The sequence below is a fragment of the Pagrus pagrus genome (assembly GCF_965226575.1).
Source record: "Pagrus pagrus genome assembly, chromosome: 15".
Taxonomy (NCBI): domain Eukaryota; kingdom Metazoa; phylum Chordata; class Actinopteri; order Spariformes; family Sparidae; genus Pagrus; species Pagrus pagrus.
In genome coordinates, this window is record NC_140199.1 from 13,612,956 (window position 1) to 13,636,916 (window position 23,961).

General features: G+C 40.7%; 2 protein-coding genes across 5 annotated transcripts; one reads left to right on the forward strand and one right to left on the reverse strand.

Moving 5' to 3' along the window:
• Positions 1-873: 873 nt before the first annotated feature.
• Positions 874-16,961, reverse strand: papolg (poly(A) polymerase gamma; the record flags this gene model as incomplete). 4 transcript variants are annotated; one of them, XM_084375495.1, is made up of 24 exons in its annotated part: positions 16,558-16,961; positions 15,619-15,777; positions 15,285-15,351; positions 15,090-15,171; positions 13,241-13,350; positions 12,317-12,370; positions 11,543-11,654; positions 11,214-11,303; positions 10,860-10,998; positions 10,650-10,722; positions 8,604-8,724; positions 8,244-8,328; positions 7,803-7,856; positions 7,447-7,566; positions 6,984-7,093; positions 5,764-5,885; positions 5,490-5,647; positions 5,185-5,285; positions 4,871-5,073; positions 4,682-4,759; positions 4,529-4,588; positions 4,318-4,421; positions 4,106-4,206; positions 874-3,155 (listed from the first exon to the last, which is right to left on the reverse strand). In XM_084375495.1, the coding sequence occupies exons 1-24, from the start codon at positions 16,572-16,574 to the stop codon at positions 2,980-2,982; spliced, it is 2,496 nt and encodes an 831-aa protein (XP_084231621.1). In that variant the 5' UTR covers positions 16,575-16,961. The 4 variants fall into 4 exon arrangements, with proteins under 4 accessions (XP_084231621.1, XP_084231623.1, XP_084231622.1 ...); XM_084375497.1 differs by lacking the exon at positions 16,558-16,961 and adding an exon at positions 16,425-16,485; XM_084375496.1 differs by lacking the exon at positions 16,558-16,961 and adding an exon at positions 16,298-16,391.
• A 2,339-nt stretch (positions 16,962-19,300) lies between these two features.
• haao (3-hydroxyanthranilate 3,4-dioxygenase) lies at positions 19,301-23,495 on the forward strand. Its single transcript, XM_084374750.1, has 10 exons — positions 19,301-19,484; positions 19,707-19,785; positions 20,667-20,750; positions 20,864-20,970; positions 21,185-21,274; positions 21,374-21,417; positions 21,501-21,646; positions 22,590-22,658; positions 22,819-22,901; positions 23,045-23,495. Exons 1-10 carry the CDS (start codon positions 19,396-19,398, stop codon positions 23,115-23,117), a joined length of 864 nt encoding a protein of 287 aa, XP_084230876.1. The 5' UTR covers positions 19,301-19,395; the 3' UTR covers positions 23,118-23,495.
• Positions 23,496-23,961: the final 466 nt, after the last annotated feature.

Genomic DNA, 23,961 nt, shown 5'->3' on the forward strand with positions numbered 1-23,961 from the left:
AAAAAAAGGCAGTCATTGAGAAACTCATGTTTTTGTGTGTTTGAGTTGATTGCCACCACTCTCGTCTCTTTTGCTAAAGATGTTGCCAGAGCCAGTGGCTAGCTAGCTTAGCTTAGCATAAAGAGTGGGTAAAAAGTAAAAAAGTATTATTGGTTTATCAGGATTTCCATTAGCGAACACCATGAAGTCAGCTGGTCTTCCTGTTGCCCAACAGGTAGGGAGCAGGAGAAACAGCCAGCAACTCTAAATCTCACTAATTGACATATAAGACTTGGTCACCTGTTGAAACCCAATTACAGCTCACTCAGCCTGGATTGGGAGCTCAGAGCAACAGGTTTGTCATTTATACTGCCAGCACAGCAGCTTTGGACCGCTGAGGCTTTCAAGCTGCAGATGTAAGGAGACCCAGCAGGGGATGCTGGTGGGGAGCGGCGCCCGAATGGGCCACCATCAGCAGCCTCCCTGAACACCGCCGGACCAGGACCAAGACTAGTGGGGGCTAGTTGGATGACAGTAAAGGCTGAGGTGATTTCTTCTTGGCTAGGAGCAGTTGCAGAAAGTCAGTTTTTAAAGTTAAACAAATTGTGTCATATTTTAATTAGTGAGTTTTAAAAGGTGCAGGTAGTGACCATGCCAGCCGTCTCTGGCATTTGTGTATTTAATTTCACATCCTAAAACAATTAATGAAAAACCTTTCTTGGGAACTATTTAAAGTTTTGTTGAAATGAAAAGTTCAGGTCATCTTTCGACTCTGATGAGTGAGATGCTGTTTAGATGAACTGACGCTTGCATTTACACTTTTCTGGGAACTTGGCATTCAATGTAGCAACAACAAATATGACAATGTATGTAACAAAGAACACAGACACAACATAGTTTTTAGGGGTTTAATGGGTGTACAGATTCATTTAAAGGAAGTGATAAACACATACAAAAATACCCTTTCAATACAATTTAGAAACCAACATCTAAATGACCTGTTTTGTTAAATGTTTCCAAACAGCAAAACATGAGTTGTCTGAAACAGAGTGGTGCAGATTTCATTCAAAAGAGACCTACCTGCTATGAATGCTATTAAAAAAAAGATCACATGGTACAAATATGCAAATATAAATAAAGTGATAAGAAAACCCCCAATAATGACGAATATGCCTTTTGAAAAAACTGTTCTCTGTACATTTAGTTGGGGAAACTGATGCTGGAAAAGAGCCTGTGTCCCAACTCTCTACCTGCTCCGGAGACGCCTCGTCAATATCACTTTATACTTTGTTGTGTACATATAGTATCTTCTGTGCTGAAATCAAACACAAAGTCACCCAGCTTCAGACCATAAAGATCGAGGGTTGGGGCCCAAGGCAGGAAAAAAGTTGTCTCCTGACCCCCCACCTGTGGCCCCAGGAGATGCCTTTTAAGAACCTCCACAGGAGGCGCTGAGGGTTAACACCCAAAATTAAGGGAATTCTGTCTCTCTCCGACACATAAACACAACCATCTATGCATGCACGCTCACACACAGTCAACCGTATCCGCATGCATACACACACACACAAACTGCCACAACTCATCAAAAAGCTTCGAACCATTTTTTCCACTAAGCACCACAAACCCTTTCATGAACATGGACACAGAAACATCCAGGAGCTGGCTTCATCGGGAAGAAGCTTCTCTAGCAAACAGACCACAGTGAACTGGTGGGGGTGGGGGGGTCAAGCAGTATCCCTAGCAGTTTTGTTTTTGTTGTTTAGTCCTCCTGATGGACTAGAGGTTAATTTAAGGTCCGAAATTCTTTGAATCACAGGTACGTACACAAAACAGATATTCACACACATTCTTCTGACTGTCTAAACTGTCTGGCACTCACTTTTTACGGTCAACCACGCCATGAAAAGTAAGCAGAAAACTCGTCAACCTTTTCTTTTAATCCAAGACAAACAACAGGTGTGAAGCTACACCGAACAGAAGGATTAGCGAAGCATTTTGATATGTTTCCCCCGATGTTCTGTGCTAATCCATGTAAGAGCTAAACATTGAATGCTTCAGAGCAATTTCTTAAATTACAGAAAATGCATAAAGTTTCCTGTTGTCGTAAGGATGATTTTTTCTTTTTGCTCTTACCGGCACCTGAGAAGCACTGATGTCACTGGGCGTCTATGATCACCTACACACTGCAAGTCCAATACTAACCTGGAGCCCTCCTCGGGTGGTCGTGGTGGTCCAAAGAGTCATGGTTGTGATTTCCGTTATATCCAAGCAAACCCTCAATAAAGCCTCCCTGCAACTGTATCCAAACCTATACAGTGTTTACAAAAAATATCCAGCGCTGGAGACAATTTTTTTGGACAAGCAATAGAGAAAAACAAAAAATTACAATTTTTTAAACTTTTTTTTCTTTTTAGATAAAACTACAATAGAATGATCAAAAGACTTAACAGTGATCTTTTGCTTTTTTTAAGACAAAAAAGTTATGTACATCAACATTTACTGTACAGGTTTCTGTTTGGGAGAAAAGAAAAAAGAAAGAAAAAAAAAAAATCGGCATACACCAAAAGTGTGTGTAGCAGGCGTCGATAAATGTTCTGGGCTTTAAAACATGTTGACTGGGGGAAAAAAAAGGAAAATGAAAAGAAAAAACAGCACATTTTCCATCTGTACTGTGGACACTTTTAAACATTGAGGGAGAAGACGAGTAAAAAACTGTCGCTTTAGTTCTCATGTCAGATATCTCTGTGGCTGCTGTGTTAAATGCCCTCCAGCTGTGAGCGTGACAGAGGGAGCTGACAACATCTGGTTTGACCAAATCACCTATCCACTGGCAAATCTATAATCTCTGAAGATTTGAGGCGAGGTGTCCGTCCTGCTGCTTCACACTTGACCGACCTGAACACACTCCCTGTCCCTGTGTGAAGTCATCTTCTCGGTGTTAGACTTAACTGCAAAGCCCCACCTCTGTGTGTATGAATCCAGTCTATAGTTGTGTGTTCAAGCTATGTGGATTCTGGCCTTCTCCGTTTCCTTCAGCCTCTTGGCCTGCTCGTCCAGAGAGGGAGAGTGGGGTCTCTTTGAGGGCGCTCCATTCAGTGGGTCAGGTCCTCGACTCACTAATGTGGGGATGGAGCTGCCTACAGGGGGCACCGCATGTTTGGCTGCCACATTTTCTACAAAGAAAGAAGAGGACAAGAACAGTGTATATTTTACATCGGTTTCTTTCAGTCTATGTAACTCTTTTTTGTCTTGTGTAGCACTGTCCTATCTACACTGTACTGTCTTGTTAGTTACACACTGTTTTTAAGTTGATTGAAGCTGGATACACCACTATTGCCCAAGCAAACTTTCCCTTCCTTTATATAGGGACAATAAAGCACATCTCATTTTATGTTTTAGTTTCTTGACAAAAATGTATCTTTTGTTTCATCATATTTTAAATTTGAGCCATTTGATTAGTTTTACAAGCATTATAAGTCGAGTTTTCATCAATTAAAATCTAGTTGCATTATTTTCTTGTATTTCTAATGCCGTTACCATGGGTACATATATGATTGGGGAATACCGGCAGGGATGGGCATCGAGAACCGGTTTCCAAATTGTCCTGTCCATTGGAATGCCTCAGAGCTCATCAATTCCTTTCATTGATTGCCAGTGGGTTTGTTCTGACAGTTGTGCATTGCGAAACAGTGAAACTCATGCATCTATGCTGTCAACTCGAAACAAGAAGGAGTCATTGCGTAGAAGGAACATCCAAAAGCCTGGCTTCATTTCACAATGAAAGAAGACAGCAGTGCTCCTTGTAATGCCTGTAAAACGATTATTTCAAGTAAAGGTAGAAACACCGGCTTAAACTCCAGTTATGTATATGTATTATGTATGTAGTTATGTATCCAATGCTGTATGCACAAGTGCCACTGCTTCCCAGTTGAGCACCACGTCCATTACTGAGGGTAAATATCCTGTGTTAGTAACACTAATAACATTAGCGCCATGCAGGCATCTTTCACGATACATCTTTATGTTAAATAGGTTTTTGTCTCGTCTTCCTCTTGGAAAAGAGTAGTCAAATATTTTTATAATAAAAATCTAAGAGATGAGCACATTGATGAGTGACACTCACTTGAGCCGATGACAGGAATGGACATGCCCTTTTCTTCACTGGCAGGAGGAGCGTCAGTGGTGAGCGTGCCCTCAAACACTGCGGGCTTGGGAGGTGTGATGCTAAATTAAAGTGAAACAGACGGGCCAAAACACACAACGTTAAAACATTAGAAGATCAAATAACACCACTGTATCAATTGCTGTGATGCTGGGGGAACAGTCTGAGCTCACTTGTGGCGGTTGAGGGCCAGTTTGATGGAATTTTTCACGACACGACAGCTGTTGCTGGCCGGGAGAGGCGAGGAGGCGTCTGGCAGCTCCATGCTGGGAAGTCTCTGCAGTATGAAACAGCCACATTATAGATCAGCCACACATTCTCGTCATTTAGTAACCAACAATCCAGGTATAAAACAGAGCTGATGGTTTACAAGGAATACACTACCTGTGTTCTTGAGGTATCAATGGTTGGAATGGGCTTAGCCTTTGATCCAGAAAGTGGGGTCTAAAAGTGAAGAGAGACAAAATGTCAAAACGCTCATTATGTTTTGTCTTGATTTACACAGTTAATTAGAAGCAGACAGTAGGTAGCACTTACAGTATTGTGTCCCTCTCCTGTGCACGAGTCAGATGGTGGATATGGCTCTTTAAATGCAGAGTCATCATTGGACACCACCTACAGCAAAAACGGTACAACGTTACAACTTTCACTTTGCCTGACAGGTCAATTGCAATTGACACATCCATGGTGTCTAAACCTGCTCTGACCTGAGAACACCCTCCTCACCTCTGTTTCTTTGTGCCTCTTGGCCACGTCTTCTTCTGTAGGTGAGTGTGGTCTCTTGGCAGGAGCTCCGTTGACAGAGTCCTCCAGGCCGTTGGGCTCCTCTTTGGGGCTGCTGGCGGCATTGGGTATCACGTCCCCCGTGAGCGGTGGTGGGGTGGAGCTGCTGGCCGGCGGAGAAGGAGGCTTTGCTTTTATTGGAGGCTCTTCATGAGGAAAAGCAGACAGATGAAGAAATTAGATCAGGATGGTATCATTTGACTTTACTTTTCATACTTGAATGAGTCGGTGTAATAGTAACTAGAAAAATAACTCACTCGCGCCAATGACAGGGATGGACATGCCCTGGTCTTGAGCAGCTGGTGCCGCACTGGGTGCTGGAGAGCCCTCAACAAAAAGCTGCTTGGGAGGGCTGACGCTGCAAAACACATAGAAGAAAAAACATTCATTCAGCATCATATGGTGGATTTGAGCCTGGTCATTGTAGTTAGTAATACATGACAAAGAAAAATAGATAAAAACATCTGTGGATATGAAAACAAAATACAATTCCAACACAAAAATCTATCAGGTACAAAAGGACAAAAATGAACTGCGCTTTGAGTGTTGAGGTGTATCTTACCTGTCATCAGTGTCGGACACAGGCTTAGAGGGTTTGGTGGCAGGGGAGCTAAAGGGAGTCCCTGAGTCTGTGTCTCTGGAGCTGTCCAGATGACTGCTGTCCAGAGAGATCCTCTTAGAGCTTCCCCCATTAGAGCTACGGTTCAACTCAGCTATGCTCTGCACGAAAGAAACAGACACACAACAGACAAAGAGGAGCGATGTTAAGACGATACACATGACATGTCTCAAGATGATTAAGACCTTGTTCCAATCTGCACAGGAAGATATCTCACCCTCTTCTTCTTCTGCACTAGTTCAGGAGGAAGGTACTGATGTAGCTGTTTTTTCTTCACGTGTGTTGCTTCGATCTTCATTCCGTCCTTCAGCATGTTGATGTTGTTAGCTTGTCTGTACACTGCAGAGAACATGTCATGTTAAGGTTTATTGATTACTATCAAGGATGCAAAATCATGTTTCTTCTTTGTACAAGTGACTGCTGGGCATTTCCTCTACGTTGATGCATGAACACTTGATCTTGCTAAATAAACATTCTTGTAGTAAAAGAAGAACTTACAAACAGGGCTTGGGCAATATGTTCCTAATGTAATGGTCACAAATGTTTTTGCAATTTTAAACCAGGCAGTGACTTTTTCTTTCTCATCTTTAAGAGAAAGTGAATTTTGCTTTGAACCCAGGGAACTACAGCTTATCTGTTCAAGTAGTCAAGTAAAAAAGTATCTCATACAGATTGTATTTTCTCTTATGAGTAAAAAGTTGTATGGCATGGGATTAGAAAACACATCCACAATAATTTGATTCATTATGTGGTCACCAAAGCAAAAGAGCAGAAAAAGCCTCCGAACACTGGTGCTGTCCCAGAGAATGACCTGTGTATATTCGAGGCTTTGACTGCCCAGGGGGACACAAATTACAATACTAATCTCGAAATTGCCGCCATTATTTACTTGTATACTTTGCTAATATTTGTCAATCAGAGACAAGAACAGGAGGAGAGACATCAGCCACCGTCTGCCCCTCCCTCCAGTGAGTGTGTAGGGAGGGTTGAACTCCTGTTCGTCACAGCCCGATGCTCGTGGGACGGTGGCGGCGAATGCCTTCCAAGGATGCCATCCACCCGCGAATACTTTTCTGGGCGCTTGTATCATGTGGACGTACTTGGTTTCTATGTTTCCAGGTTTTAAGACTAATTAAACACCACAGAGGAGTTCCATTTCTCACTCTCCATTGGTCTTTTTCTAACTTCTACTTCCTCTTTAAAAAAAACTAACATCGCAATACTGATTTTGACATCGATTACCTTTGCAACAGTAGAAGCTTTAAAGCATTTCGGTCAGCCCTAACAAACAGCTGAATTTACTGCTGTTATTATAAATGGGTGATTATCACATTAATTAGCCAAACTGTCTAGTCATTTTATACATTTGCATTGTACAAAAAAAGTAAATGTACTTGCTCCACGACCACCAACAAAGAGGGATATGGCAGGACCTACCAGTGTCTGTGAAGGACTGGATGTCGTACGTCAGGTCAATGTTCACGCTTTCTGCATTCTCCACTTTCTTGAAGATGATCCCAATAAACCACATGGACACAAAGTCGTTCCTGTTAAAAAAACACAAACACAGCCAAATGAAAACAGTTAGCTCATGTTTATTTTATGCTTGCTTTAGACCTTCCTACAGAACAGGTTTATTATGCTGGAGCAAGTAAATGGGGAAGAAATACACACACTCACAGTACTCTAAAAGCTGCATGTCTGCCTAACAAGTCCCTGGCCAATAATGATTTCATGACTCACACTAGCACAGTGCAACAGGCAACTTGTTCCAAGCAAAAAAAAACAAAAAACGTTGCCAAGTAGCCCACGAAAAGGTTTGCTTAATGATTAGCAGAATTTGCTTTACAAATCAGGAACTTCCTCCCTCAGCAGTTTGTATGAATAAAACAGGACTTACTCGCTGCGGTTCTCTTTGGAGCCAGGGAAGGACTGGGGGTTCACATGAGCCAGGGTGATGTACTCATTCCTCTCCAGGTTTCCCACCAGAACTCGGATTTTTGACTCCACCAGACCGATCCTGAGGGAAACATCAGAAAGTATTCACAGAGGTGCTGGAAACAACTTATCTTCACTTCTTTTAGTGAAGAACACATTCAGAAATAAAAAAAAATGAAGAAATACAAAAAAAAATCCTAGGTATGGTGCCGTCAGATGGCTGAGTTGAAATGCAATTTAAACACAATGAAGGGTGAGAGTGGTTTTGTATGATTTCACCTTACAGACCAAAAGGAAATCTAGTCCTTTGACACTCACCATTCTAAGTGGTTTTCTTCTGTGGACGCACTGGCAGTCAGAACGATGTAATGCCTGCAGCAAAAAACAGAAAATCAGACAAGTGTGGGAGGAACTTTCATAAACAAAATGAGTCGACCAAACTACTGACCACAGCTAGGATGAGTCAAATCTGCCCATACCCCAAAAGTGAAAACAATAAGTTGGTTGGGGAAAAAAGCTTGCATCATCCAGTTTGAGTGCACAAACAGTCTATGCCCTTACAAAACTGTTAATGTCACACAAACTGTTGGTGGCTTAAGCCGCTTTCTGATATGAACTCTGGACAATGCCTGGAGTCTTCCCTTTCACACTTGTAGCAAACAAGGAGATTAAACCAAACACATACAGCTTGCATGTAAAGTGTCAAAGAATTGCAAGCAAGGAAACCGTGATTGCCATAATGACAAAAGCAACACCTACTTGTACTTTTGGAAAAAGTTGGGTGGCTCAAAGAGTTTGGGCCATTCTGCTTTTCCCTGAAGAATCTCATCTGTGACGCTGAGGCCTGTTCAAACCACACGAACGGATCGGGATTAACACAAAATCAGGATTAATACAAAATCAGGATGAACTCATCAATCGAGAACAGTTTGAAAAATGTAAACTAAAAAGGTGCAGAATCATTCTTACCATCGACTCAGTAAGAATGATGTTACTCAGAGGAAGAGAAATGTACTGTGACCAATGCCGTTCACAGACAAGAGATTTTTAGGAACTTGAGAACCAGGTGAACAGATACTAAATTTTTCAGTGTTGCTTCAGTCGTGCAGTCTGTCATACCGTATTTGAACTCTTCGCTCATGATGGTTCGGGTTGATGTGGAGACGTTGTACGTGGAGTTCTGCTGGGGGTAGGCAGGCGTGATGATGGGCATCAGGTGGTATCTGTCAGATGGGTTGACCTAAAAAAACAGAACAGGGACCATAACTGGTTTCACCACAGAAAAGAAAATACTTTACCAAGCACACACACTATACTGAGAGTAGGGCAACATCACACCCACCCACACGCACACACCAAAAGGCCTCATAAAACAGAGCACACACATCCACTGGGTACATCCCGACTCACTTTACCGCCTTCACGTTTCGCTGATTTGCATTATTTCCCTCAAGGAAACATATTGTGAAATGAGACGCGTTTCACTCTCAAATGTCATGTGATTTTGGCAGTTACTGATGAAGGCTGCACAGCTGGAACACCTATCAGAGCTTTGGCAGGAGTTATTAATGTAATGAGAATGGGACGTTCCCAAAAAGTACGCAGCCTTTTCCCAGAGTGCTGTGCCTTTGTTCTACATCACTGTTCTGTATAAAAAGGTATGAAGGCGGGATTTTGTTCCAGCAGCAGAGGTATTAACAGCACCAAATCAACTGTGTCAAGAGAGTGAGCTGGCAGGAGAGAGGTGTGACGTTTTGATAATGTGTTAAGAGTGCGACCCACAACTGGGAGATTTAAAAAGCAATAGAAAAACAGCCGAAAATGTCTGGAAACTGGGGAGACAACACAAGGTCCGGGAGCTTCTTACCCTTTAAGCAGAGGACAACAAGGATGCAACAAGGATGGTAAATCATTCTAATTTCCATGTTGTTCACTTGTTTACAAAATGCTGCCTGATTATGTAAAACTTCACATTAGATGTGGACGCTGTTGCATTATATGTCAAGCCTTGGTGTAAAAAGGGCTAGCGAGTCACCATCATCTGTACCAATAATTTTAAATACTTCACTTTGATGTCCTCCAGCATGACAAGATGTATTTTAAAATATTACATTGCACAATAAACCTCAACTTCGACAAACGCCAATCCTGTATTTTGACTAGTGGACAGATGAGCCCTCTTACCAACAAGAGCCATTGATTGGTGAATATACATACTTTGTGAAGAGCTGTTGGAGAAATGACTTTAACCCATTTCTGCCAGCAGCAGAGCCTTGACCACACAATTGTTTCTGCAGTGCATTTTGATGGGAATTATTCTAATAGTCCAGATTATGATGAGCATTTATCATAATAAATAGAAATACCTAAAGTAATAATAATTTATAAAGTTCTATTCAAAATGCATGGTGATTGTTGGCAGTACTGTGACTGAACGGAAACGACACCAATAGATAAATAAAATGTGTTTATTTCTGAAAGGACACTGCAAACATGACACAGCAGTTACAACAGCTAGAAGGTTTTCAAGTAAGGCTTAAGACCAATTTGTTTGGGATAAGTAGATTTAAGATATTAATATGAAAGACAATCAAAACAAATTTTTAGTCAAAACAAATATAACAAAGCCCTGGCCCAAGAAAAGTCATTCAAATGGATAGCTTTAAAAAGGAGGAGTGTCTAACAGGCTTCCTTAACAAATATTTACTGCACTGCACACAGTACTGTTATTTATCTGTACACAAAGTAGTGCACCAAATCAATTTAAACACAAATGTCAGATCTGTTATGAAATTTATTGCATTTTTTATTGTAGGGATGTGTCTGTCTAAAAAAAAAAAGACGTCCCCGTAGGAAGTCTTCCTTGCTCCAAGCTGCTCTGGGAAGACTCCTCCGAGCAGAGTTAAGGGCATTGGGACTCATATAGGGGACTCGATCAAATTCCAGGTCACATGAGGACAGAGGAATGAGGAAACATGAAATATCAGAAAACAAAATGTACCTATACTCTATCTGTTGAGCTAAGTTTAAAACACCAAGAAACTTTTCATACCTCAGCAGATTCCCTCTGTTCGGATAGTGTTCCCTGTTTGTGTACAATAATACAAAACGGAGGCAGAACCACATTTTAAACATGTAGAGATAAAACACTGGTTTCATACTCACTCTAGGATCCCACACAGGTAGGTTCAGATTACTGTCCTCAGGCTGTTTCAATAGCACAGGATTTGGCCACTCCCTGCAGACAAGAAATGACTAATGTAGTACAATGTGTGAAGACTGAAATACAACTGACATTGCACAAGGCTGTGACATACTGCCACCAAGTGGAGCAGGACAAACATGAACTTCTAACTGCGCAAGCTGCATTCTCACCATTTAGAAAACACCAAGAAGAACTTGTGGACCAGCGTAGCAGCCACAGCGTTTGGGTAGAGCTGGCAGGTCCTGGCCACCAGCATGGCCCATGACACTCCACCCAGAAACCCCAGCATGTTGGAGTAGATCCCACGTCCTGCAGGCGGAGGACGCATTACAATCAGGCAGACCAAAAGAGCACAGTGCTGGTTTGTAAAGTATACACTTTACTCTAAACTGGTACCACATCTGTAGCAGGTAAATATCACTACTCATAAATACTACTCATAAATTTGTCACTGTCATTTTTTAGAGCATTCATATATTTGCTATACTTGCTCTCAAATTGTGAAAACATTTGAATCGTCTTACGTTTTGCCCACAGTTTGATGGCTCTCAATGTCAGCCTGAAGTTTTCTTTGTTTGGCACCAGGTACAAAATTTCATCGGTCACTCGACAGCCTGTTAGGAAAAACATCAGAAATGTAAAAACACTGTGAAAGGAGTTATGCTCTCACAATTAGGGTGTAAATTCTGAGTAAAAGTGGATTCAGATGAAAAAAAAAAATACTTCGGTTGTTTAGATACATAAATGTATACCTGCCTCAACTAGCTGCTGCCAAGGTAATGTACTATAATCTTATTGTACTATTGGACTGAACACTGTATGTATGTAACCCGACAGAAGCCATGGAGCGTACCGTTAAGGCTGCGGATACACCGAATGTCCAAGTTTCTCAGGATGGAGTCTCCCCTCAGGTCCAGGTTGTCTGGGATGGACTGTAAGGCCAGTCTGGCAAAAAGCAGATCAATCTACTCCGACAGAGACACAAAAACAACAGAGCAGTGATGAAACAGAGAATAAACTTGTCTTCATTAACTACCTGCCCTGTTCAGAGCAACTGGACTTGGTGGTTGTCGGGGTCACATACACAAGGGACAACTAAAATACAGATAAAAATAGGCACAACAAGATGTTTTTTTGGTCATAAATAGGCAGATGGGGGCAAAGCAGTGAAGCACAGTCAGGCCATACTATTAAATGGTTCAGTTTAAGTTTTTATTTAGAAATGTCAATGAGGCAAAGTACTTCAAATGTAAACTACATCATGTATAGAGGTTTCACATTTAAGTAGAAACTGGAACAGTGGTTATGTCAATGCTCATCTCTGTCAGCTTATTCTGTACATCCTTCTCTGCTCTGTAGCAGAAGTTGTCATGGACCTGAACTATTAACTGGACCACCAACCTGTCATATGCTTCATACCTGAGAAAACCTGTTTAATCTTTAAACATTTTTGTTTAAGCCAAACTGGAAATCATAACCATAATCGTTGGCACAGGTATAGTAGCAGTCTATTAAACACACTACCTGTACAAGATTTGTCAAAAATGTTGGTCATGTTATTTCTGAGAGGAGTGTATTTAGTTATGCAGTACCACTAAATGAAGGCAACGCAAAGTCAAACTCTTACCTCTATTCCGTCAAATTTGAATTTTATCACTGGCACAAAAGCGTCCTCGACAGCCTTGAAAAAGCACCAAAAGGACAATATCACCAACAAAACTTAGACATGGCGACATTATCAAAGACTGAATGTGACTCATAATGAACAACATGCGAAAATCAAGGACATAAACACAGAGCTTTCAAACTATAACACTCCTTAGATTTATAGTGTGGCATTTGGAGACAGCTGATAACAGCTGTAGGTGAGGGTTGGTTCAAATTCAGAAAACATGAGCACAGTGAGGAATGCGAGTCACTTATGGTCTCTTTAGGGACCAGGGATTAAACATCCAACTAAATTATCATTGTCCTTCTGCATACTGCGTAAACACAGTATGCAGGCAATGTGATGATTTGGTTTAAATATAATTTAGTGTCACAACAAACATTAACCTAAGGGGTGTACACACTTATTGGCGTTTATAAATACACACACCTTGGGAAATTAACTCTGTTTATCAGTAGACCTAACAACCCCATAGGGCATGCTCCTGGGTACTGCTCATCTGCTGAGTTACATTATTACTCAATCTCGTGAAGTGCTTTCTTATATCTGTAACTCAGCAAAAGTGAACTTCGACTCAGCAGTAAAGGTGTAATCCAGAAATCTATACTAATGTTAGAATAGTACAGTGAACTCAGCTCTCCTACAGAGCTCTCCCACAGGAACACTAATGTACGCAGTGTGTTGCTCTTGGACCTTTTTCACTAAATAGTCTCACTGAACAGATTGAGTTTTCAACCTAAGGGATGAAATGGAGGCTTCCTTCATTGGGAAATGGCCAAACATGATGGTTACACTTTAAATGACTCGCTACGTTTTTGACTTTTGTCACACAAGACTTAGTTTGGCACCATGAGCCTTATTGACAAAATGTTAGAGACTCACCCTCAGGTCTTTGATCTCTTCGTGCTGTTTCAATTTCTCAAAGAAAGACTGGAAAAAGTCAGTTCTCTCTACGTGGCGTGGAGCCACACATAAGGCATCAATATCAGCACCTGGAAGAAACAGTGACTGTAAGCAGTGTTGCCCAGTAGGTTGAATAGTTGGTGACTTCAATAACAATCTACTAAGTACAGTTAACAAAGTGGCCTCATTCAAGGCTAAAGAGAGCTCATGTGATAAAACATAATAGGTAAACAAGGAGGGCAGCTAAGGTGAAGTACTGCAACTTTTGAGTATTGTTTTCTGCGACGCTCACACTGATAAATCCTGGCCCTGCTTTGGACAGTCCCAAAATAAAGTGTCGAAGGTTTTGATCTTAAGTTAAACCACACAACTGCCAGAAAACTGCAGGTCCACTCCGACTCTCACCTCTTTTAAATCAAGGCTGAAGACCTGTTTGCCTTTCACTGAAGCATTTTCAAGGCTTTGAACAGTACTGAACTGTACTTTATTTTTTAGTCTCGTCTCTGTTAAACCTATTCTGTTTTAGCTTACTTTCCCCATTTCTTAAATGCTATAATGTTTTGTTTCTTGATGTCTAACTACTTGTTTTTCATGTATTTTAAATGCACTTTTTAATGTCTCTGAAGACCAAATACCCCTCAAAAAGGCAAAGGACGGGAACTATGTATTTATTTACAGCATTGCGCTGTCAATTTCAAAGAGTCAAAGTGAAATGAAACACTGTACAAAATTGTAACCTGCCAAAAAGCAAAACAGTTCTGGAGTTCAAAAGGAAGATAACCATGGCTCACTAAAGTCTTTTCAATCTGTGTAAATTCAGTTTACAGAAGTTTACACCAGGAGGAGTTATGAAGTACTGACTCTGACTCTGGAAGTGTCTCCCATTAATTAACGGGACTCTGGCGGCCCAGCATAGTCTAAATTGGTGCACCATAGTCTCATATTGATCCAAAAATGTATTTCACTTGTCATGACAGCGGTGAAGAACTCCAACGTTTTGCAAGCATCTTTAACTCTTAGTCCCCCACGGGGGACCCTATCTTCTAGTCATGGAAAGAAAAAAAAACATAATAAAGACTTACAGGAACAGCTGTCAGGTAAAGCTCTCTAATAACAGGAATGTAAAGTTAATTTGCTAGCTTGTAGCCAGTCTCTCGCCAGCCTGTTTGTCTGTCTCGTTAACCTAGCCAGGCAGTACACAGCCTATATCTCACTGTCTGTGTTTTATTATATTCAGTACCAATATTATGTCCCACATCTAGCTTTTAAATCTGATTTATCCGAAAGTGCAATGTGTAAACAAAGCATCAGAAATTGATTAGGGGTTATATAACTGATACCAGTCAATGAATAGAACACCACCACCACTAATTTGGCAGAATGGCTAAGAACATCCATAGTTATACATAGATTAATGGAAAAAACGTATGGTTTAAGTATTAAAATATATATATAGAGAGCATTGTATTTTGCTGTTATAGGCGTATGTTTTTCCAATAAAGTCTTTCCTTTTCATCGCACTTTTGTTTGATGTTTTGAGTCTATAGTAAGCTTGTGTGTACCCAGCTTTCAGACCCCAAACATAGTCTCAATAGCAGAGGAATATGACAATGCCAGCCTCGTGCTTTAGCATGGACAGGGTGAACTGAGCTTTTCAAAAAAAACAATGACACATGCCTGCTTAGAAAGGGCCGAGTGCTGTGTGACACAACACAGGTGTTAAAATCTAATGTTGTCAGGCAACCTTCTGGCATAAAATAGAGATTTAATTGATAATGTGGCAGCAATGAATGAAAGACTACAATGCAAAAATATCTACTAGTCATACCTTTTGTGTGCACTCCAAGTCGGTACGACCCAAATGTAAATATCTTGCCCCCAACACAGCTTATAGCTGATGGTGGGAGGTTCTGTAGAGGAGAGGAACATAAACAGCAAAGTCAGTATCATGGTCAATGATCTTCACGTCGACATAATAAATCACAGCTTCTACTCAGACAGCGTTCAACACAGCAGAACCTACCTTTAACTCACTGATCTCTGCAATCCATTCTTTAACAAAGTTATTCAACTTCCCAAGAACAGCAAGTCTGAAAGGAGATACAGGTTTCAGCAGGTGCTTCATTCACAATTCACCCTTTTACCGAGCATGTAGCGGCAAAGAAAATTATAGAAATACATCACACATAGTCAAACTAGGTTGCTGTAAATATGTGCATTCAAGCACCAAGACATATAGTTACTGCAAAGATGTGAACACACATAAAACAGTGCAAAACATGAATGAGAAAAGAGGTTTAAAAGTTTACATTCAAGATTGGCCCAATATTTAAGTTGTGATTAACGTCCAATCTCACCTATGGTTCAACTCCTCTTCATCTTCAAACACCCCAAAAGGCTTCATAGCATCACATAGCTTCTTGGTGTACTGGTGGTCTATTTCTCGTGGGGGTGCGAGGCTGATGGCAGAGGTGATGCCGTAGTGTTTCTGAGGCTGCTGCCCACCAGGCATGGCGCTGCGAGGGGCAAAACATGAAATGACAGTTGGCGATTACAACAAAACCACACTTCACGTTACTATATTAATGTTTTCATGTCATTGTCACTCAAACCCAATCTTAAATAAAGAGCAAGATTGTGAACTGACAATTTGTTTAGATACCGAACGAAGGCCAAGGCAGTGATCAGCCAAAATGTGAAAGGTGTTATTCTTTGCTAGTTTCTGTTCCGCTACTTACTATGACCGCGAACCCGTGTGTAAACACAGGTTAGCTAGCGCTACACACACTGACAGCAATGTGCTTCAAACACACTACTTCATCAACTATTTTAATAAAAAGTCCACAGTTGTACGTTATTCCAAATCAGAAAAGTAAGTTCCCAAAAACTGCATAAACGTGTTTGAAATGTGCTCTTATTCAACCTCTGGCGGCGAACGAACATTAGCCGAGAGGCTACAAACAGGTTGGAAGCGCTAACAAATTAGCTAATTTAGCAAGTTAGCAAACGTTATTTGGCAGCTACGGAAGAACTGACCCGCTTTCCTTTTAGACATATTTGAGAGTCGATCTCTTGTCAAACTAAGACAAGAAGTGAAATTCGTTCATTTTGTTGGCATATGTGCACCATAGTTACCCAACAACAAATAAGCAAGCTAGCTTACAAACGGCGGCTGCAGGCCTTGTTTGGTTGTTGTGACAGTTAGCTAACGTTAGCTTTTAGCCTATTCTTCAGGACTCTCTCAAACGCGGACAAAAACCGCCACAAACGGAAAACGTGGCACATGCACGACTTACCTTGACATTTCTTTCATGACACTCTAAAAAGCTCGCGCTGCTTCTTTCTGCTGTGAATCCGTAAAAAACTAACAAAGTCGGCAAGTGGAAATGATAACAGCCTCGACCTGATTACAACAATGGTCACTTTTCAGAGAGCAGTTCAAACCTTCCCACTGAACCGGAATCACTTCTTATAAGATCACGTATCAGCTCGTAATCCTGAGAGAAAAATCATATCTAACTCGTTTTGCAAAACGCAGAGGATATCTTTGGATGCTAGCAGCTAAACGCGCGTTTTAATTTGCTGTTGGGGCCTTTTTCTTAATATTCAAAACTACAAATGTAAAGGCGTTTGTCGGGACAACGTCTGCGTGCAGCACGCCGAGCAACCATCGTCAGGAGGCAGGCACGCACCTCCGAGGCCACAGATCACGTGACGACGGCCCCCGACGCTGCTAACATGTACCAGCACTTCAGTCAGACACGGCGGAGGGAGGTCGCGCGTGAATATTATGAAAAACGAGGTGTTATAAATGTTAAAGGAGGCTATTTACATGTTATTTTTAATGCAACATAATAGATATATTTGTTAAAGTGTTCATAAAATAGGCAGCTTCAGTTGTAACACACTGTATTTGGAGATTGTTGAGACAAAAATGAGGATGTAAAGTAACATTTTAATTTGTGCTTTGTGCTTTTTTTAAATTTTTTATAACGCATGAATAAAAAGTAAACTGCTGTGTTTGTGTGTTTACTGTTGCTGTGCACCGTTGTGTCCAGCAGGGGGCGCGACAACCAGTCCGCACAGATAAATAAGGCAAAGCGAAGAAAAAGTGTCAACCCTGACGTCATTGTGTAAAACTAAAACACTTTTGGGTTATTCTGACTGTAGGTTTTCCCAGGAAGTATTATTTTGATTTCCTTGAAACTGTGTGATAGTGTTGATCTTCATTGCATATTTATCAAAAAATCAAAAAAAATCAAAGATATTGATAATTATTTTGGTACTTCTCACTTGCTGAACAGTGAAGCCTTTTTGGGCTGAAATCAAAATCATGTTCAGGACAAAACCCCCTAAACCAGTGAAAAATACATTCGTCATGATGACGTTCAGAATACACATACAAAGAGTGCTGAAATTTCATCCTCATACTTCGCTGTAAAAGTATTTGGAGTACAGCTAAAGGATTTTTCAAGGTCTCACGAATTTAATATAAGTTTCAACATGAATTTTCTAAAGAAATTCCACGATGTGATCTGGAAAAAATTCTGGATTTTAGCTGTGTTGGCATGCGATGTGTTTCGCGTGGCTAATACTGATATGATAATAGGTAACAGATACTATTGTGAATCACGATAGACCCAGTGTTGGCCCTCTTCCCACTTATCCTCCATCATCTCCTCATACCTCTGTGTTGGGCTGAAGTTCATTCTTGTCACAGCGTGTAACAAAACTTCCCTCACTGAGCACCCAATAAAGTTCGCCAGAAAACACGTCATTTCATGAACTCTGCCTGTGTCATATCAATAGACCAAATCCAAACAGCTTACTTAGAAACGTAAGTCCTAGTTATGATGGTTTTGCAGCCAAACAGGAGAAAAACTAACAAATGCATCACGACAATGCATTAAGGATACTTAAGTTCTTGTCAGCAGCCTAATGCTGTTAATCACAGGGTGTTCAGGTTTATAAAAAATGTAAATATTTTTGCCATTTAGCTGAAAAACTATCTGCAAGTTCTGTGTAATGTCAAAACTTGTGCTTGTAAACAGGTTTTATGGCACTAATGAAGCTCCCAGCGTTTAATGTTTCCTGACAACCGATAAGCATTTAACTTTTTGACTTGACATTGTTTAAAAGTGTTGCCTAGACGGTGTCATGTAGCAGAAAGGCCCTGCTGCTTGGCCTGCAGGTTGAACCCCCAGCTTTTTAAAATCTCACCAGGTTAAACAGCTACATCTAGTGGACGAATGAAATGATTACACCTTGTGTAAAATAACCTCAAATAATCTGTTGGATCATCAACCTTGATCGACTACAGTTTGAACGGTGAATGATAATTAGTTGGTTACAGTCCGACAGCCATGATACTGTAAACATGATGTAAAAGGCATGTAAAATTACATACAGTAGGTAGACTATGTTAGTAAATACAGGAGACAAATTTAGTGTTAAATTGTTTTAAATCATAATGCTAAACAGGAAAAGGAGTGTAGTTAATATGACTATAAAATGACTATAACCTGGAGTTGTTTAATAAATGCATATAAGGGAAATGTTTCAGTTTAAAAAGGACATTTGGTTTCAATTTTGTTAGTATTTTCTTAGATCAACAACCAAATATTTCACTCATTTCAATTTGATGTGCTCTTTGTATTTACCTCAAAAGATATAAGATAGACTAATTAGACCTGCTGATTCGAACCTCAAATGAAATTTGCAATATTAACGAGGTAATAATACAAACTCATAAGTATTTATCTTAATAACTGAATAAACAAGCTGTTTTCAGTGGAAAATAAGGTTCCCAGAACACTGTTAGGAGCTAGAAAGGTGGCAGGGTCCGCCACATATAGACAAAGTGAAACAGCATGTAATTGTGTCGTCCTTTAAGGTCAGTTTGTTTATTCCCATCATTAATTAACTTGATGAGCATTTAAAAGAGCAGAGAATCACTGCAGGACAACACTATGCTACGTATGACATCAACCTTTCACCCTTCACAGGAACAGAACTCCTCCCACTTCTGTATTTTGGACTTTCAGTATCAGTCAGACTGTTTAATCAAGTCAGACCAGCAGACTGGCCAGAGAGGCTTCATACTGCAGCAAAAAAAAAGCCAGCCAGTTTCAAAGATGAGCAACAAAACTTATCAAGTAAATGTGGAAAACTGGATTGAAGAGAACCAGAATGCTTTTCTGCCGCCAGTGTGCAACAAGCTCATGTGAGTAATCGTGTTATTTAATTGTATTTGATAGTAGCCTCATTGTTAAGTATGTGTGTAACTAGAGTGGTTCTTGTGTTTTGTTGTTCACGTTTTCCACATGCTGATGAACATTTGGCAACTTTACAACAACTCTGTAAATCACAATAAACGTACAGCTCAAAATGAAGAACCAGTTGAGTTCTGCCAACTATTTGAGGAACACTGTTGTCTTTCGTTCAGGCACCTTTCCCAGTTACTTATCATGTTTGTTGGAGGTCCTAACACCAGGAAGGACTATCATATTGAGGAAGGGGAGGAGGTAAGAGACAAGTACTTTTTCATTCTGCATAAAATTTGACTTCCACCGCAGATTATTTAATGCACACTTGAAGGACACTCTCCACACAGTGACTGTGCCTTAAAGAGACCCATCCCCGACTAACAAGGACAAACTCCACCACAATGTTGCAACGCTCGGTGAAATTATTTTGGCCTGCTGCCAGTATTCGCTTTTCCTGTGTGCTGTTGTTGTTGGCATTGTTTTCTGATTGACTTTTGCGAAGTTAACAGTGTATAAAGGGTGGTCAGCTGACAGCCACATGCAATATTTAACAAGCTGTTACTCAGTAGTGAGACTGATGTTGTGTAACACTCCTGGAGTTGTGGTAATTTCATGCACTATCCTTAATATTTCTTTACTGATAAATAAAATGATGTAATTGATGCAGCAGAACCAGAGATTCATTCTTCCTCCTTGTCAAAACCTGGCAGCAATATTACCCACACCTTGACCACAGACAGTTCTGCTGGAGATTTGGGGATTGTTAATCAAGTCCCAGCGAACGTAGCCTTGAGCTGCTAGCTTCAAGCAGAGATGAGCTACAGAGATCTGGAAGGCTCACTTCTTTCTATCTCCACACCACTGGCTGTATCTTAGATGGACAACAGGAGCTTTATTTTTGCACATTGGGAGGAAGTGGAGATATGCTGTCCATTTTTATATGCAGTCAACGCTCAAGACCCCCCTAATGTTTCCATCACTTGAGTCCATTTATCAGACTTCACACAGCTCCCTCTGGAGACAGAGGAGACTTCATACAACTGTTAAAAATATTCTGTAGTGCTCATGTGTAAAATCACCATAGTTCCCCGTTAATCTAATGATATCTCTTCTTTTGTCTTCCACTCTGTTTTAAATAGTTGTTCTACCAGCTGAAGGGGGACATGTGTCTGAAGGTGATTGAAAATGGCAAACACAAGGATGTGCACATCAAGGAGGGAGAGGTGAGCTCTATGCGTCATTTATAATATTTGAAAGAAGGTCAATGATTTTCTTCTCATGAAAATAACATATGCAACTCTCAGTACTTTGTCATTCATTTCTCCCCCACATGTAGATGTTCCTGCTGCCAGCTCGGATCCCCCACTCCCCCCAGAGACAGGCCAACACCGTGGGACTGGTGGTGGAGAGGAGACGGCTGCTGACCGAGACTGACTGCCTGAGGTGAACTACAGTATCTCCTTCTCTTCTCTTCTCTTCCAGCCACAAAATTCATGCAATCAGTGGATAAAAAACTGTACACTAAACTATGACGACTAACAGAAAGACTTCCTATTTTGGATCCATGAAGTACGCTCTGTCCAAATAGTCCATAAGATTCAATGTGAAAATAACAGTTCCAAGCGGCGTTAACATAAGCGTGTGTTGGTGCTTTCAGGTACTACGTAGACAACACCACTAACGTCCTGTTCGAGAGGTGGTTTTACTGCCAGGACCTCAGAACACAACTGGTGCCAATAATCAAAGAGTAAGACGTCCACACTGTTATCTACGCACTCACAGACAGTCTCCATCAGATCGTGTTATTTGTGTTCATGCAGTTCGTTGTTGTTGACTTTATCTGCAGGTTCATGGCGTCAAAGCAGTGCAAAACAGGAAAACCAGCTCCAGGTGAGTTCTCTGTTTCTCGTGATCTAAAAATCTACTCCCTGTCTATTTTTAACCGGTGTCATGATTGTCTTCGGGGCGAACAGATGACGTCTTCAGAGAGCCTCCGTTCCAGTTTAACACCATGAACGTGATGTCCCCCTTCTCCTTCAAAGACTGGATGAATAAACAGAAGCCCGCCCTGGCCAGCGGAGGGCCCATCGACATGTTCGGAGCTCAATTTGAGACAGAGGTAGTGGGAAATATGTAGAAAGATGTGTTTTACTGTTTCAGCATTAAGACTTCTTAAGCACTGAGCTGACAGATTTGTTTTTAATCTTGTTTAGTTAATATTTGATCAAATAGTTGCTGATTTAAATAATACATTTGCCTATTTTGTTTTGTTCACGCAGAGCTCTTGTATGGCTTCTGTTGGTTAAAGGAACAGTCCACCCATAAATGACTGAATTAGATAACGACTGGATTTTAATTTATGGGTGAACTGTTACTTCAACCAAAAGAAGCCATACAAGAGCTTTGAGTCGACAAAACAAAATAGGCTAATGTATTATTTTCAACTTTCAATCTTACTTATAAAGCCAAAAGTGACAAATTTGCCAATCTGTACAACAGATGACACCCTCTTATCTTAAGATCTCTTGATTTGAATAAAGAAAAGTCTAACAAGAAATAACAAGGAAAGTACCTCAGGAAGAGCAAAGAGGAGGGATCCATTTTCCAGGACGGACAGACATGCAGTATACTGTATATAGTGTACAGTTAAATCAACATGAATATTTGATACTTGAGCTTTGGCCTTGTTTCAGTAGCAACATTCAGGTGTGTCATATTGGCAGTAGTGGTGAAAAAAATCAAAAATACGCAGCCAGATCTAAAGTTGACTTGGAAACATGTAAAAAAAACCAAAATAAAATAAATACAAAAATGATGATAAAGGGACTCCATAGTTAAAACTGAAATAAATCTGAACCGAAAGAGGCGACCTTTGGTATTTTCCTGCCTGGGGAAATTTTCCGACTCAACTTGGATGGATGCAGTATAGATGGAAAAACAAAATGTACAAACCACAGAGCTGGCATTGAGACAACACGAGCAGATGTGCTGCAGATAAATGATGACGATGATATGGAAGAGATGCAATGATGCATTAACACTCCATCTTGTTACCGTGACAGGTGATGTTGTTCGGACCTGGACAGATCGAGACATCAGTACGGCAAAGTGATATGTGGATCTGGCAGATGGTATGGTCTCTAAATGCTTCCTATATCCAGCAATCTATCAGTACTGTTTAGCTGTTGCTGTTCACACGTTTCTTACCTTTATCTTCATAATCACCAAACTTTCAGTGTGTCTTTTTCTAACCATCATCGTTCCTCACTGACTTGTCTTTTTGTCTCTCAGGAGGGCTCTTCCAGAGTAACTATGAATCAGCAGGAGTTTATTGTTTCTGCAGGAGACAGTTTACTCGTTCCTGAACAGACCCAGTGAGTTCATTGACAGTAATGATTAATGACAAACACCTCCAGTCAGTGTAAAAATGATGTCATCAGACAGTATTGCAATATTGCTTCCCAAATGATTTTAGTGGATGTAATTTAGCAGGACTGACTTTTTTTTTCTTCTTTAGCTACCAGTGGCAAAGAGATGTCGGGACTGTTGCCCTGGTTGTGGTCCAAAACCCTGAGCGGAAGAGACCCTGAGCATCACGTGCCGAGTCACACACACATTAAATTCATTCAGTATTCAGTACAGGCAGGGAGGAGAACTCAGTGTAGGTGTAGAGTAATGTAGTTGCAGTAATGTAAAGTAATGTCCTCGGACAAGACACTTTTGCCATCTGTGTGTGAGTGTGTAAGGTCAAAAGCTCTTTATGCAGTAAGTGCCGTTAATTTACCATTTCCTTACCTATGAGAGAAATTAAATAAATACTTGAATATTTGAGATAAAACTGAGTTGTGATCATTTATCTCCCTGACCTTCACTTTCCGATTACCACATTTCATCAGTGTTTTTTCCCTCTCCTGCATTGTTAGTTGTTAATGTTCTCCGTTTTACACCAGAACTGTCAGAACGCCTCCGCATCCAACCACACTGTAAACTGGGATTAAACATTTAGATTTTTCTCTGGAAGTACAAGGGGAGAAGGGAAAAAAATCACTATTGCTATTATCCTCTGAAACAAAAAGTCAAAGACAACACTACAGTCACACTCCTACTGGAATAATATTGGCTGAAAAGACATTAAACGCAAGTTTCAACAAGAGTTTGGCACAGGCTCCATGTTATCAGATGTTTGCCAGATTTTTTATTTAGTCAACACCGTGTCGTCCTGAAAATCTGTTCCAGAGAAACACAGAACTGACAGGTCATGATTTTAGAGTGGCCCAGACCGTGACGTATTTTTCCACTGCAACTGTCTTCCAGTAATGGGTGCAACTATTGATGAGACATGGAGGTAGGCTTGATGCTATTCTCGTCGTGATCATTGACAGTATGATCAGTTTGGGACTTGGCCAAGCTATTAATCCTAAAACCCAAGGGAAA